The sequence below is a fragment of the Diadema antillarum genome, unplaced genomic scaffold (assembly GCF_040938485.1).
Source record: "Diadema antillarum isolate AM-2024a unplaced genomic scaffold, OU_Dant_1.0 seq00001676_RagTag, whole genome shotgun sequence".
NCBI classification, from domain to species: Eukaryota; Metazoa; Echinodermata; class Echinoidea; order Diadematoida; family Diadematidae; genus Diadema; species Diadema antillarum.
Window position 1 is genome coordinate 540,210 of NW_027272371.1, and position 15,669 is coordinate 555,878.

General features: G+C 38.8%; 1 protein-coding gene across 1 annotated transcript; it reads right to left on the reverse strand.

The window, feature by feature from the left end:
* Positions 1-390: 390 nt before the first annotated feature.
* On the reverse strand, positions 391-4,771 carry LOC139711619 (transcription termination factor 3, mitochondrial-like). The gene is made up of 5 exons (XM_071623475.1): positions 4,288-4,771; positions 2,923-3,015; positions 2,067-2,187; positions 1,293-1,417; positions 391-639 (listed from the first exon to the last, which is right to left on the reverse strand). Exons 1-5 carry the CDS (start codon positions 4,639-4,641, stop codon positions 481-483), a joined length of 852 nt encoding a protein of 283 aa, XP_071479576.1. The 5' UTR covers positions 4,642-4,771; the 3' UTR covers positions 391-480.
* Positions 4,772-15,669: the final 10,898 nt, after the last annotated feature.

Genomic DNA, 15,669 nt, shown 5'->3' on the forward strand with positions numbered 1-15,669 from the left:
CTTCTATAATATTGGGAAATCGGCAATTTTCTGCATGCATACGTAAGGGTGGAAGAGCATTAGTGGAAATTAGCTGCTTGGAAGAGGTCTGCACTCTCAGAATGCTCTTCTAGTTTTTATGTTTTATATCTGTCTACTGACTAACATGTGACCCTTGTACAATTGAAGAGTTGGGACTTTCATCTTGGTCAAACACATAAGACAGGGTTCAACATAACAATTTCCTCTGGTGGCCTGTTCAGGCCACTAAAATCTTTGAATTTGACATTTTTGTGGCCCGAAAAACATATGTAGAGGCGTGAAATAAAGGGAAATATGAATTTTCATTTCAAATTTTAGCTGCCTGAACAAGCCACCAAAGGGTAAATTTGGGGAAATTTATGGCCCGACATCAATTTTCAGTGGCCCTGGGCCACCCGCTAATGTCGAGACCTGCACAAGATCAGTAGCCAGCTGTGTGGTGTAGGTTTACACAGAGGTCTAGATACGGCAAGTCTTCAGAAAGTGGTTGTATTCCTCTTCAGAGACCTTGGCAATCTTCTCGCAGAATGCATCGTCTGGTACCTTGAAGAGCGCCATCAGAGAGACGTAGCCTGGCTCTTTTGGACTGTACTGGTTCCTCTTCTTATGAACCAAGAACTGCATGGAGAGAAGAGCAGACAAACAAGCATGATTGGGAGGTTTGAAAGAAACTCTCCTCCACAGAGGCAAGGAATTTAAGCAATCTAAAAATGATATAAAAGTCATATCATGTTCAGTGTCCATCATTTCAATAGCATGTCCGACAAACCTAGAGCATAATATCACATCTAAATGAAACTCAATTGTTTTAAAAACAAAAACAAATGGAAATCCACAATTCTAAAGAAACAAAATGAAAGTAGCATAAGTCTGAATTTCTCTGCTTTTGAATATGTTCTCTTCATTTTGAATCTCAAGACACATTTCACACACAAAACTCTTTAAGAAGATGCAATACTCGTGCACATCATGCATCATTATGAAATTAAGTATTAAATATGGTCAGTTCAAAGTGACCATAAGATGCCACAGACATGTACAATCTACTTACGGACAAGGGAGGGCTCAAGTTGTTTCACTGTAGGGCCTGTTGTGATATGAATACAGCTGTAGTTACTGCTGAAAGAAAGAATGTGGCCAACTGCCAATCATAACCACATGCTACCCTCAGGCCTACTCCATCCTCATCATGAAAACCTACACCAACAACCAAACTATCATTTGATTTACTGGCTAAAATGGCTTGACCAAATGACCACCTGTCTTCATACCTTGTGCCTGTCTTTGACCCTGTCTATCCGTCCGAGGAACGCTCCAGGTGACCCCAGCAGTAATTTGTGGGGAATCTTCATTGTATTGTGAAGGTAGTCAAAGGTGTCTATGAGTGCTTGCTTGCCTTTCAAACAAACAATTTGAAATAATAGAACAGGCAAATTAAGAACAGTAACCAACAATTACAGAAGTTATGACACAACCATGTAGATATAACAAGGTTGTGAATCTTTACTCACAAATTTTCCTTCAAAGAGAAGCTGTGATGGTTCTCAAATTTTTATACATGTTTCATTACAGCTTGAACAGTCTTGCCAACCTTTTCAAGAAAAGGATTAAAATTACAATATAAATTTAAAAATGTCTTTATAATACTTTTCGATTAACATACATTTTGGGCTGCATACCGACATAACGAAATGAATACACATGGAAATCTTATGCTAACAATTCTTTGGTTCCATTCATGGAGTTTTAGAAGGTAAAAAACAAATCGATAAAATTGCCAGGCAAATACTTTTCAATGACTATGAAAACCAAAAACACCACATTCTTTCACTTGGAAATCAAGTCAAGAATTATTGTAAGACATACTTTTTAATGACTGAACCAAAAACATCATATTCTTTTATTTGGAAATCAAACAAAGTTCCTATAAGAGCAAAATTCTTTGAAGTTTTCTTTTTCACAGACTCAATAGACTACTGCAAAGAGAAACACAATTTCAAACAACCCCAGCACTACACATCTGTATTCAAATGTTTGGCCCTCACCTCTCAGTAAGATGCTGGGTTCCTGCAGCACCATATTTCTGAGGGCACTTTTACTGAAGCCACACTGGAATTCAAGGACAAAGAGGTTCTCCTTGGGTCGTGATACCTTTCCAGTGACAAGCTATGGAGAGAAAAAAATAATTGAAGCAACATATACACTCCCTACAGTCAACTTTGCCCAAGTTGACCTCACACACACACACACACACACACACACACACACACACACACACACACACACACACACACAAAATAATAATAATAATGATTATAATAACAATGGTTGGGTCATGGAAAAATTCTATCCCTAGTGACTATAAGCATGTGTTAATTCTGTTGAGTACCCATGGCAAGTCAAAATCATCACTGATATTCATTGCTTATAGGATAGAGACAAATCTTTTTGTGCATTTTAATCTTGCAAATCTTGATGCTCACTAAATTAAAATGCACATGAACATTCCTTGTTTAATAGTACTACATACACAGGATAGGGATCAAACCATTGTTCAGTTCATGAGTGACAAATGCCATGAGTGAATTCCCACCATGGTATCTGAAAGAACAGATTACAATGTTGGTACATGTCTTGTCTTCACAGATGACTGTGTCATAATTTGAGTTCACACCAAGAGGTTCAGTTGGCACATTATGAAATTAATCAGCCACAGTATATAAAATGAGCATATTCCAAATATTACAATAGAAGAGCTGTGCTCAGCTACGCCAAAGTAAATAGCCTCAGACTGTTCATAGTGAAATATTGAACCCTGACCCATTTATACGGATCTGCAGACAATAACCTGTACCTACAATTGTAATATATAGCAGCATCCCCTGTACAGGTTCTTCATACCTTTGGACATCTTGTGATAATCGCTCTGATGTTGGCATCATTGAATCCAAACAGCTGCTGGTAATAGCCAAGTTTGTTGTCTATCCGTTCAATCTTTACATGCACAGAAAAGAGAATCGTAATCATCACATGGAAGAATGCATCCATCGTAAGACTACTAACCCATTGAGGACGGTTTGATTTTGCTACAACACGCATTTCCCATAGACACTTGCCCAGTTGCCCGAGTATACTCGGGACTCGTCCTTAACGGGTTAAAGTTCAAGTTGAAGTTGCAGGCACAAATAAGTGAACATGATATACTACCAGGACAAATTACTGATTTTAATACCTATCCCTTCGAACACTGAGATGACTTCAAATAATAGCAAAATATGTCTAGTCCAGCCATGTGGTTTTGATACACTGATGCTTTGTAGCAGAGTGCTGGCTTGCACACCAACACCTGTATGTATTGACTTTTAATTTTTCATAGCATATGAAAATTCTCTAAAAACTTGTCACTTCACCTCAGAAGAACAGTACTTGCTGTTTCTGTGATCCTTTCACTTATCTGCATAAACGATCAGTCATCTTAAAACAGGACTCACTGCCTTTACCAGGTAAACTTTTATGAAAAAGCTGATGTCTAACAGTTGTACTCATTTTGTGATAGAAATCAATGGTGTGCACTCATCATAAAAAGGAATAATGTATCATTCTCTGCTTCTGGGAGAACAAAGTGAATCTTGTGCTTTGTGTCAACATTTTCCAATCTCCTCAAATGAAAATTCAGCATCCTAATGACATAGAGAATATTCAATATTACATCATTGTGGGAGGGAAGGAATGTTTAAAGGGAAATTCAATTTTGATATTATGTTGCTTTTAATGAACAGAGAAAAATCAGAGTAAATCAATGAAAATGTGCTTTTTTTTTAACACATTAAAAAATTAGAATACGAAATGTTGAAGTTTACAGAGTACCCAGGGAAAGACAAATTGACAACTCTGTTTGATGAAGGTGTCAAGCGGTCTCCATTTGCTTTGTACACAAAATTTCAATCTTCAAATTTGTTAATTTTTTGCATACCATTACTAAGCAAATGGAAAGCTGCTCAGCACCTACATCACAGAGTTGCCAATTTGCCTCACTCTCTAGACTTCTACATGTTTCATTACTTTTGCATGTGTGTGTCTGATTTTTTCCCAAAAATTTTCACTGATCTACTTCTACTTTAGATTTCTGTTTTCATAAAAGCAACATAATAACAGGATGGAATTTCCCTTCATTGAGGAATGCATCATAGGTGTTTTGGTCATTCAGTATCAATATAAGACATATTGTACCCGGTACATAAAGAATCATTAGTGCTCAACACTTACTGAGAAATTGAGGAAATATGGTGCCCTGCTGATAATTTGAGAAATTGCTTCTGGAGAGAACTTCATCTCCTGCAGATAGTGGACCCTTGCCTCCAGATTTTGCAGTTCCTCTCCAAAGATGAATGGATTTTTTGTAACAAACGACCCCAGCTCTTCTCCCGGGAGGCCGCAGTGATGAAGAAATGACAGTTTGTCCTTTATGTCTCGTTCAAAGTCCATCCTCATCAGCAAGCTGGCCACCCCTCTTCTCTTCTGGATTTTTGACAGGTCCACACCCATTTGCACTAGCTTTTGTAGTGTCTCCGACTGATCCACATAGGACGCCAGGGTGTACGTTTCTGGCATGAGGGGCATTTCGGCATAATGTGATAGGACCTCTGGGTTTTCCAACTCTTCTAGGATATCAATTTCTTGGTCTCTTTCACCCTCCACAGTCTCGTCTTTACCAACCGCTAAAGGATGATCCAAAGAGACTTGGGAGACATTTCTGTCTATAAATGGAGTCAAAGAATCCACGCTGGAGGATGTGTCTATTTCCTCACATTCACTCTCATTTTCATTTGTTCTTGACCCATCTGTCAAACTGGAGAAAAACCTCACTTGCGGAAAAAATGCTGAATGTCGAATTATGGACTTTGCACAGGAACTATTTCTCATTTGTCCTGAGAAACTTCCCACTGAGGGCAGTGTTGAATTTGACCTCAGGCACAGAGAAAGGCAAGGTAGTGGCTCAGATATTGACAGTCTTCTGTGAATGGTACGCAGCATTGTCAGAGCCTGAAGTGGTGAAAAACTTTGGGCTGCTCCAGGCAGACGTTGTCGTAACGTTGAAATGTGGCGACTCCCTGCAGCCATGGTGACGTTCTCACTAGGACAGGGCCAGCACAATAAGCACAGAACTTTCCTGATCTTTCACTGTAGACCCTATGTGGGAAAAGCAAAGTAGGAAATGAGCGTCACACAGTAGTTTAAATTCAATACATACGTTTAGTGTGATTCACATCAAAACCTATGTGAGACATACCCGGCACACATGTATTTCATTCATGTCCATGTATCATATCTCCAATACCTACAGTATGGACTAATATTCTATTCTGTGTAATACATGATGATCCTAGATTAGCTGTAACTTCACTCTGACTTTGAAGTTGAGAGAAGATTCCTATTAAAAGAGATTTTATACTCCATCAAATAATATGATTTAAGCCGATATATTTTCTTTTTGCTGAACTGTGCAGAATACCCCACCATAAGCCAAACTTGTTCATGCATGCATGCATATGTATACAAGAACAGCAACCAACCTACAATGTGGAAGAGCGCAAGAATGTGGCAAGGTATTCTGTACTTAGTTGTTCCTTTTTTATAACCAATTGTCTCCATGCATTTCAACATTGAATCCTCAACAACTAAAAGCATCTTGATCTCACTTGACCTTATGAAACATTGTCCATTGAGAGTTCAAACTACACATTGGGTTGTATGCATAAAAAGTAGGAATTGTAAGGATGGCATAGATACTAGAGAAGGCATGCCTGGTATGGCACTGCCAGAGTCCGAAAACTTCCACTGTACACTTGTTGCTTCAGATGATGTTCTTCTGGCAAGTCAGGCTCCAAAGTACAAACTGCTCACTCTTCTGAATTCTCAACTAATACATCAACAAACAGACTTACAAGTCATATTATAAAGTTATGGCACAACGTGAATAGGACCAAAACTCCAGCTCCAGAATTAGTAGCAGGATATTCACCTACAGCCACGGAACAAACTCAAACTAATAAATTCTATGATATATAATCACAAGGGTAGTGTAAGGGTATGAATAAAGTTACTTTTTAGCTTTCCATTCTATAGGGCTATTTACAGTCTATTTTCCATAAATGTTCCAGATTATTTCTTCTCACACTTAGCCTCCCATACATCCCAATTCCTTTCTGCTCCCTTGTGTCTACATGTATGTACACTTTCAAGAATCAGTACCTTCTTTATTATCCACTCACCTCCACACATGATTCTTTTGTTGTGTTCACATTCATGTTCAACTTCACCTCATGATCACTTCATCTTTACTTTCCATTGGTTCTTTCATTGACCTCAGGTCACACTCTTTTCTTTGACTTTAGTATTTAGATTAGTTTGTGTATCGTACCCTGTAATATATCGTCGCTGGGGTGACAAGACCTTGTATCTGCAATTTTGGTGAAAATGGCTTCTTTGGATTTATAGTCAAATAATGGGTTAAAGGGTGTGTACAGTTCTGGTTGAGGCGAGGATTTAGCTTTTAACGTTTTGCGAGATATTCAGAAACCACTCTGTGTGATGTCAAAGAGCATGCAATTCTAAGGAGCATCAAAAGTTTATTTGATGAAAATCAGTTTTGAAATGGCTGAGATATCCAAAAACAAGGTGAAACAAAGAGATCCTAATAAAAGGCGTGGCCTGTCGCCTTTTATTATTATCACTTTTTTGGATATCTCAGCTATTTGAAAACCAATTTTCATTAAATAACATTGAATCCTTCTTAAAATTACATGCTCTTTCATATTTTATGAGAGGTTTCTCATTATCTCACTTAGGAATGTTCAAAACATGAATCCCCACCTCAACCAGTACTGTACAGTCCCTTTAAGTGATGTCCTGTCCAAATCCCAATTGTCTTACTAAAAAAATGGAGCCACCATGGCATTTCAAAGGAAAGGCTATCCCATTCACTACAGTGCTTTGGCCACCATGTTTTTGGCTCTCCTGAACACTTGACATTTTGTACATGTACGAGGTCTTGTCGCCCCAGCGACGATATGTGACCCTGCACCTCAAAACAAACAAAAAGTCGCCAGACATGAATTTTTAGTTAAGACCATATTCTGAAAGAGCAGACTTTAAGCTTTAAAATGATGTATAACTCAAATCAAATGGACTCTCCTAACCTATCTAAATATTGGAAAGAAAGCACAAACTCAGGAAAAGTGTGAACTGAGAAAAGAGGCTCTGAAGTACAGTGTCTATTCAAGCGCTTAATCTTTACCAAACCGTGCTGGCTTTGCGATGAATGGGACAAAAAACAGGAAGTAAACCACCAGAGTAACAACAATGAAGGGATTATCAGATTAAAGTGAAATTAAGCATGCCTCATTAACACATTCTGTCCATAATTAATGCCAACTTTCAAAGCAGTAGCACTATTCTTATAAAAGTTATTAGAGTTGAAAGTGAAGAGTGTGGACAAGGTTTTTCAGAAATGAAAAAGGGATTCTAAAGACACACCTAATCACACTATTCTCCCAAAAATGTTCGAGATAAACTGCTTAAATAACACACTTTCCTGCCCGTTTTATGATACCAAATTTTAGCATAGTGTAAAAGAAGACCCGCTCTTTCAGAAAATATGAAAAAGTCAAGTTCGGCTAGGTTGACCCATTTCACTTATTTTCAGTCCTCACGCAAAATCAGTGTGTGCGACTTTATGTTCGTTTTGAGATGCACGGTCACATATGTACATTGAAAGAACCCAGCTGAAGTGAGTTCTGAATAAAGAACAGTCTACCACAGGAACTGAGAGAGGACCTCTTCTTCAGCCTCTCCTTGTCCTGAATATTTGGTGGAGATTGAATAAACGTTGTCCAGCTTGTAGAGTGTCTGAGTGACGTACTTGATTTTTGGACACCTAGATAGATGAATGTTACAGTAGCTTACAACCCCCACCAAGGGAGGAGGTTATGTTTTCATTACCGTTGGTTTGCTTGTTTGTCCGTATGCAAAATAACTCAACAAGTTGTACACGGATTTGAATGAAACTTACACTCACAGGAAAGATTAAATTGACACAAGGAACAGATAATTAAATCTTTGTACAATTTTGGTAGTGATTTATGAATTTTTGTGGATTTTATGGAGGATTTTCAATATTTTGGGAGGTAGGGTCAATGAACTTGGGAGTTCAAGCTGTGCATTTTTGAGATCATACGCGCACTAAAGTGCATGCTCTAGTTTATGCTAGGGCAAGGTGGGCCGCACAGCTGAGAGTTTATGACGTAACAAAGGCTTCTGTATGGGAAGGAAATTGGGCGATTTTTCAGCATGCATACGTTTGGGTAGAAATCACCGATCTCCACACTCCATGGAAGAGCAAGATCTTTAGTGGAAAAGTAGCTGCTTGGCAGAGGTCTGCACTCTCAGAGCGCTTTTCTATTCTAGTTAATATTATCATGCAGAGGCCCAGACAAGCATGATAAGTACGTAGGCCTAGCTAGCTAGGCCTACTATATACTCAGGTCTACTATTTTTGAGATGTCTGTATATAAATAGGGTCTAGATCTATTATAAAAGTTTAGTAATTTAATTACTAACTACTTTTACTTAGTGCTTGCTTGCTGAGCTGAGCTGAACTTGGAACTAACTCGATGGACCCTAAAATTCTAGTTTTTCTACTATGTTAAAGGTTTACTTATCAGACCCAAGTAAGGAGCAAGTGTAAAGCTTTAGCTAGTTTGTATTAGATGTAGTCTAACGTTAGAACTCTACCGTGTCTCTAGTTTAGACAATCTATATCCTATCCTTGACCTTACTTATCTTCCTTCTATCATTTAAGTTCTAAATTTAGATTATTCTGTACTGTGGTAGTGTGAGTATTAGCATTGACAACATGAAAACGCGAGGTAATTCGTGTGATTACTTGACTGGACGATAAAACTAACAGAACACAAACACATATACGAAGCTTGCGAAGCAGAGTAGCATGTGTGTGAGTTCCAACACTCACTAGTCACTACAGTGCAGTGTACAGTACAATGCAGTTCAGCTTCTGCTTCAGTTACTAGACATCGTCATCATGCACAGCTAACAGTAACACTAACCCCAGCGGACGCTTCGGCCTCTGCCCGGGCGCGGCCAGGGCGGGCGCCGGTGCGCGGTTGGCGTTTTTTTTTAAGACGGCACAGATTGGGGCATGGCGCGTGTTAAACCTATGGGAAAAACGTTGGGTTAGGGTTTTTGGTTATGGTTATGGTTAGGGTTAGGGTTAGGGTTGGGGTTAGGGTTAGGGTTAGGGTTAGGGTTAGGGTTAGGGTTTGATGGTTAGGGTTAGGATTAGGATTAGGGTTAGGTTTAGGGATAGGTCCCCCGATAGATTTTTAGTTTCCCCAATCTGTGCCGTCTAAAAAAAACACGCGCGCGGTTGGCCCGACCAGACGCTGTGCGAAACACAGCTGTCACCATTTATACAGCGACTGGGCCGTCTATAATCAGTGCGCGGGTAGCCAAGCACGTGCAACGCACACACGTTCTCACACGCTCAAAAAGGCAACATATATTTCAACGTGTGGGACTTGGTTTAAACTTCTGTGTAGTTTGACCAAGGTGCAAGGATCAGGAGGTAGAGTCTACTTTACAGTACTCTCGCTGTGCAGATGTGCAAAATGGCTTCCCAAGTTCTCACCTGAAAATCTTGACGTTGAAGGTTGTCATAGCAGAAGCTAAAGTGGACGTAAAGAGTTCTTGCAACCTTGTTTTTTTTCATAACCACTCGTCTGCTCTTTGACAGCCGCACACCTACGAGATGGTCGGTTACCGATCTGCGATCCGCGATCGCGATCGACCGACCGCATACGACTATAAAGCGACTTTAGATCTGAAGTAAACAAACGTGTAGTTGAGGTCGGGTGTAGGGCTCACACCCATAAATATTTCCCCATAGGGATGTGTGTTAAAAATCAAATTTCAAAAAATTCTGTAAAACAGCTGGGAGAAATGAGGTGTTTCAGCTTCACTAACCTGGATAAGTTAGATATACCCTTTCATCCATCAAATGATCGGGGTGGATAATTCAGTTCAAATTCTGTCCAGGGGTCCGCAAAGCCAGACTACGAGTTCTTATCACTCAAAAAATCACCCATTTTCTGTACACGTACCCAATGAAATATAGTCCCCTCAAATTCCACCAGAAAAGCTTTCATCTTCCAACCAAAATGCAATTTGTAGAGGAATTCATACTCAATATCTACAGCTATTCAGTTTTTTGCCAAACTACATCATTGATTTTTAATCAATTTTTTTCTTCATTTATTTTGGTATCTTTGGTACGAATTTGTGAAGGGGCCTGGGGCATTCCCTTGTATTTACGGGTGTGAGCCCTATAGTGGAGGTCATATTTCTCATTTGACTTTTAAACATCATAAATGTGTTTTTGATGAGATTTGGACCTACATCATATGGGAAATTACACATTCAAGGGTCATAAAGCTTCTCAAAGGGACATTTTTGAAACTCATGCCCTTTGAGGTTTTTTAAAAACTTAAAAATGTAGTGTGGATCAGTTCTTCATAAGATGAATACCTAGAGGCAGGCAGTAATCTTTGATTATGGGGGTGTCATCATCACATTATTGCCTACAAAATACTTGAAAAGACTCTGTTTTGTCAAACAGACTAACTTTATGAAGTTTGACCTGTTTCAGTGGTAGCCAAACAAAGAAATACATTAAAATAACACAGTCATTCAAAGTTGTGTGATACTGATGCCTGCTATGTACAAAGATCTATCTATACCACAACAACATAATAAGAAAACAAATTGTAGCCAAACAGAGTTGGGGGGGGGGGGGGTAGAGGAGAGAGGTGGGGGGGGGGGGGGGGGGTAGGAAGGGGAAGGGGGGGAGGGAGGAAGAGATCTGACACAATAGATCAACATAAACCAGCAGAGTTTGTATGGGATGAATACTTCCCATAGACTTGTGTGCATTGCATGCATCCTCTATAGGGCTCACACCCATAAATATTTCCCCATAGGGATGTGTGTTAAAAATCAAATTTCAAAAAATTCTGTAAAACAGCTGGGAGAAATGAGGTGTTTCAGCTTCACTAACCTGGATAAGTTAGATATACCCTTTCATCCATCAAATGATCGGGGTGGATAATTCAGTTCAAATTCTGTCCAGGGGTCCGCAAAGCCAGACTACGAGTTCTTATCACTCAAAAAATCACCCATTTTCTGTACACGTACCCAATGAAATATAGTCCCCTCAAATTCCACCAGAAAAGCTTTCATCTTCCAACCAAAATGCAATTTGTAGAGGAATTCATACTCAATATCTACAGCTATTCAGTTTTTTGCCAAACTACATCATTGATTTTTAATCAATTTTTTTCTTCATTTATTTTGGTATCTTTGGTACGAATTTGTGAAGGGGCCTGGGGCATTCCCTTGTATTTACGGGTGTGAGCCCTATAGTGGAGGTCATATTTCTCATTTGACTTTTAAACATCATAAATGTGTTTTTGATGAGATTTGGACCTACATCATATGGGAAATTACACATTCAAGGGTCATAAAGCTTCTCAAAGGGACATTTTTGAAACTCATGCCCTTTGAGGTTTTTTAAAAAATTAAAAATGTAGTGTGGATCAGTTCTTCATAAGATGAATACCTAGAGGCAGGCAGTAATCTTTGATTATGGGGGTGTCATCATCACATTATTGCCTACAAAATACTTGAAAAGACTCTGTTTTGTCAAACAGACTAACTTTATGAAGTTTGACCTGTTTCAGTGGTAGCCAAACAAAGAAATACATTAAAATAACACAGTCATTCAAAGTTGTGTGATACTGATGCCTGCTATGTACAAAGATCTATCTATACCACAACAACATAATAAGAAAACAAATTGTAGCCAAACAGAGTTGGGGGGGGGGGGTAGAGGAGAGAGGTGGGGGGGGGGGGGTAGGAAGGGGAAGGGGGGGAGGGAGGAAGAGATCTGACACAATAGATCAACATAAACCAGCAGAGTTTGTATGGGATGAATACTTCCCATAGACTTGTGTGCATTGCATGCATCCTCTATAGGGCTCACACCCATAAATATTTCCCCATAGGGATGTGTGTTAAAAATCAAATTTCAAAAAATTCTGTAAAACAGCTGGGAGAAATGAGGTGTTTCAGCTTCACTAACCTGGATAAGTTAGATATACCCTTTCATCCATCAAATGATCGGGGTGGATAATTCAGTTCAAATTCTGTCCAGGGGTCCGCAAAGCCAGACTACGAGTTCTTATCACTCAAAAAATCACCCATTTTCTGTACACGTACCCAATGAAATATAGTCCCCTCAAATTCCACCAGAAAAGCTTTCATCTTCCAACCAAAATGCAATTTGTAGAGGAATTCATACTCAATATCTACAGCTATTCAGTTTTTTGCCAAACTACATCATTGATTTTTAATCAATTTTTTTCTTCATTTATTTTGGTATCTTTGGTACGAATTTGTGAAGGGGCCTGGGGCATTCCCTTGTATTTACGGGTGTGAGCCCTGTAAGGATTTATTTTGGATCTAAAGTCCGTCAGTCGTAAGAGCTCGAGAGCGCAAATCACCCCCAGGCCCCATTCATTGGCCACATGTTGTTGTTGTTGTTGTTGTTGTTGTTGTTGTTGTTGTTGTTGTTGTTGTTGTTGTTCTTCTTCTTCTTCTTCTTCTTCTTCTTCTTCTTCTTCTTCTTCTTCTTCTTCTTCTTCTTGTTCTTGTTGTTCTTGTTCTTGTCGCTTATTCAATCAAGGCTGGTTGGTACACTTCCGTCTTTTTCATTATTCTTTCCCAAAATACATAATGTAAAACAAGTAATGACAATTTTCTTTCTTTTCTTTTCTTTTTGTCAGCTGATTAAACCCGGAAGTGCCATCAGAAATATAGACCCTGTTAAAAATTAGATCCCCCCGCCCCCAGAGATTTCCCAAAATAGCAACAACAGGGTATCAAAGCGAACTGGGATTTGAGGTATTGCCAAATATATTGGTTATGCGATGCAGTACTAGTAAGTATGAAAATACAGATGGTCCTGGATGGATGAAATAGCCCATTAACCGGAAGAAAAACAATCCACAGAAATTCAGCTGGACCATTCAATGATTAACAGTGCACTTATGTTCTCCTGATAAAATCAAGTCCATCAGTCATTCTGCTTTCCAATGCACTCTTTTTAACTCGATCCCAATAACCTTTTAATTCTTTCCACTCCTTTTTCAAAGTGAATGTGGTTTTTGTAGTGCCGGTTTCTTTTTCTAACTTTATGGTTATTGCTTTATTTCGTAGACTTACTGTATCTTCTCGAGCATTGTCTCGTGCAGATCACATTGTGTTTATCAATCCAGCAGGGCCCCCACTTTTTTTTTCATCATACATAGGAATACAAAGGGTTTAACTATTTGCCCCCCCCCCCAATTTTGTTTTGTATGTTAGTCGATGTCGACCGGAAGACGTTCTAAGTCTTTTTTTTGGGGGGGGGGGTGGGGGTGGGGGGAGGGGTTGCTTGTCAGCTGAAGAAACCTAGTAGCGGAAACAGAAAGTTACACCTTTTATCTCTCTCTCCTTCTTTTCTTTTCTTTTTTTGTGTTGTTGTTGCTTGTTATCTGATGAAACCCGGAAGTGGCAAATGTATACAGTTGCTCTTCAGTGATCTTCACTATATCTCCCATATCACATCTCAAAGGTCTATCTATAACCACATTTTTTATTCCTGTATTACCACTTTGTATCATAATAGTTCATAATGGTATACGAGCATCAATGTAGGGCCTATAAATCCAGAACCTCACTTCATGAAATTGTATAGTTTTTCGTCTTCGGAGCGAGAAAGACCGTAAAACTTGAGACCTGCCAAAGGGACAATAATCTTGCGTGCAGAACGTATCACAAAGGCCTCAAAAGAGAGAGGGAGAGAGGAAGATAGGGAGTTTGAGCTTTACGTTGGTCTTAGGCCTAGTATGTGGTGCATTTGTGGTGATACAATGCATTGGGCCTACAGTAATTCTTTATCCCCATTGATCGTATAAGACCGATAGTATATGATTATTGTAAGGTTGTTAACGCATCCCTATTTACTCAAAGCTAGTCGTCTTTTGGTCTCGTTTCGCCGCCCTTGATGTGCTCTTTCTTTCAGTTCCGATAGAAAATATAATTAGTTCAAACACAAAAATAAAACAAAAAGCAAAAACAAAAGCAAAGACACTTTCAGAAAGATCGAAACCTGGATAACTTTGTTAATTCAACTCAAAGCAAGCCTATATACCACCACCACCTAGAAAAAAAAAACAAAAACAAAAACAAAAACAAAACAGGAGGGGTATGTTTATTATCATTATCATTATTATTATTATTATTATTATTATCATTATCATCATCATCATCATCATTATTATTATTATATTATTATTATTATTATTATTATTATTATTATCATCATCATCATTATTATTATTATATTATTATTATTATTATTATTATTATTATTATTATTATTATTATTATTATTATTATTATCATTATTATTATTATTTTGCTTGTCAGCTGAAGAAACCCGGAAATAGAATCAGAAAGTTGCGCTGAAGGCCCTTATTTCATTATGTTTCCTCTTTTTTTTTCTTTTCTTTTTTTTTGCTTGCTTGCTTGCTTGCTTGCTTGCTTGCTTGTCAGCTGAAGATCAAACCCGAGAGTGGAATCAGCCTGAAAGTTGTCTGATCTTATGTCTTCTTCATCTTTTTTTTCTTTTTTCTTAATATAAACGCACCCTCTTGACAGACTCTTGAAAAAAGCTGCATGGTGACGCCCCTGGATACGTATGATTTTCAATATCCACGTCTTTTATGATGACAATCTGAGTGCATCATACCCTTTGCGGCACCTGTTTCCTCCTCAGCGCGATCGACATCACTGCGGTGGGTACGCAATGCATGCAATTTTTATGAGCTACTCTGCTTTGCGTATATACACGTGTATTTTCAATGCGTCCAAAGTCACGAGTTAAATGCGCGTCTCTCTTCTATATTCTCACGTAATCTTGTTATTTTTGTGCATTCGAAGAAGAATTAATTGATATTACATCAGCGATTACCTGGCTTTAGTTTACAAGAACGATCGGTCGATGCTGTTATGAATCATAATAATGATCATGATAAATTTGCACAGCGGAAATACTCCCTGTGAATTCCATGATTGTGTGTGTACAGTTACGAGACCACTTAAATTGTTGGGTTTTTTTAATAGATTGCCCTGACCTTCCTCCAAATCCCATGCTGCTGTTACTGTAATTTCATAAATGTTTATACCTCGATCACGTATAGGCCCTACTCTTCAGTTGATTGCACCCAACACTTTCAGTTGCGGATCCAGAGCTCTAGGGGCGCAACCGTCGCACGCCTCCCCCCCCCCCTTTATTCTTTGTTAAAAACAGAAGAAATAAAAAGAAAAAAATGAAATGAAACCCGGAAGTGGTACCAGAAATATTAGTTGCGCCCCCCCCCCCCTTTACAGAATTCCTGGATCCGCTCCTGACTTTGCATTAAAAAAAACAACAACAAACAAATTTATTCCTTAGTTGACTCTCAACCAATG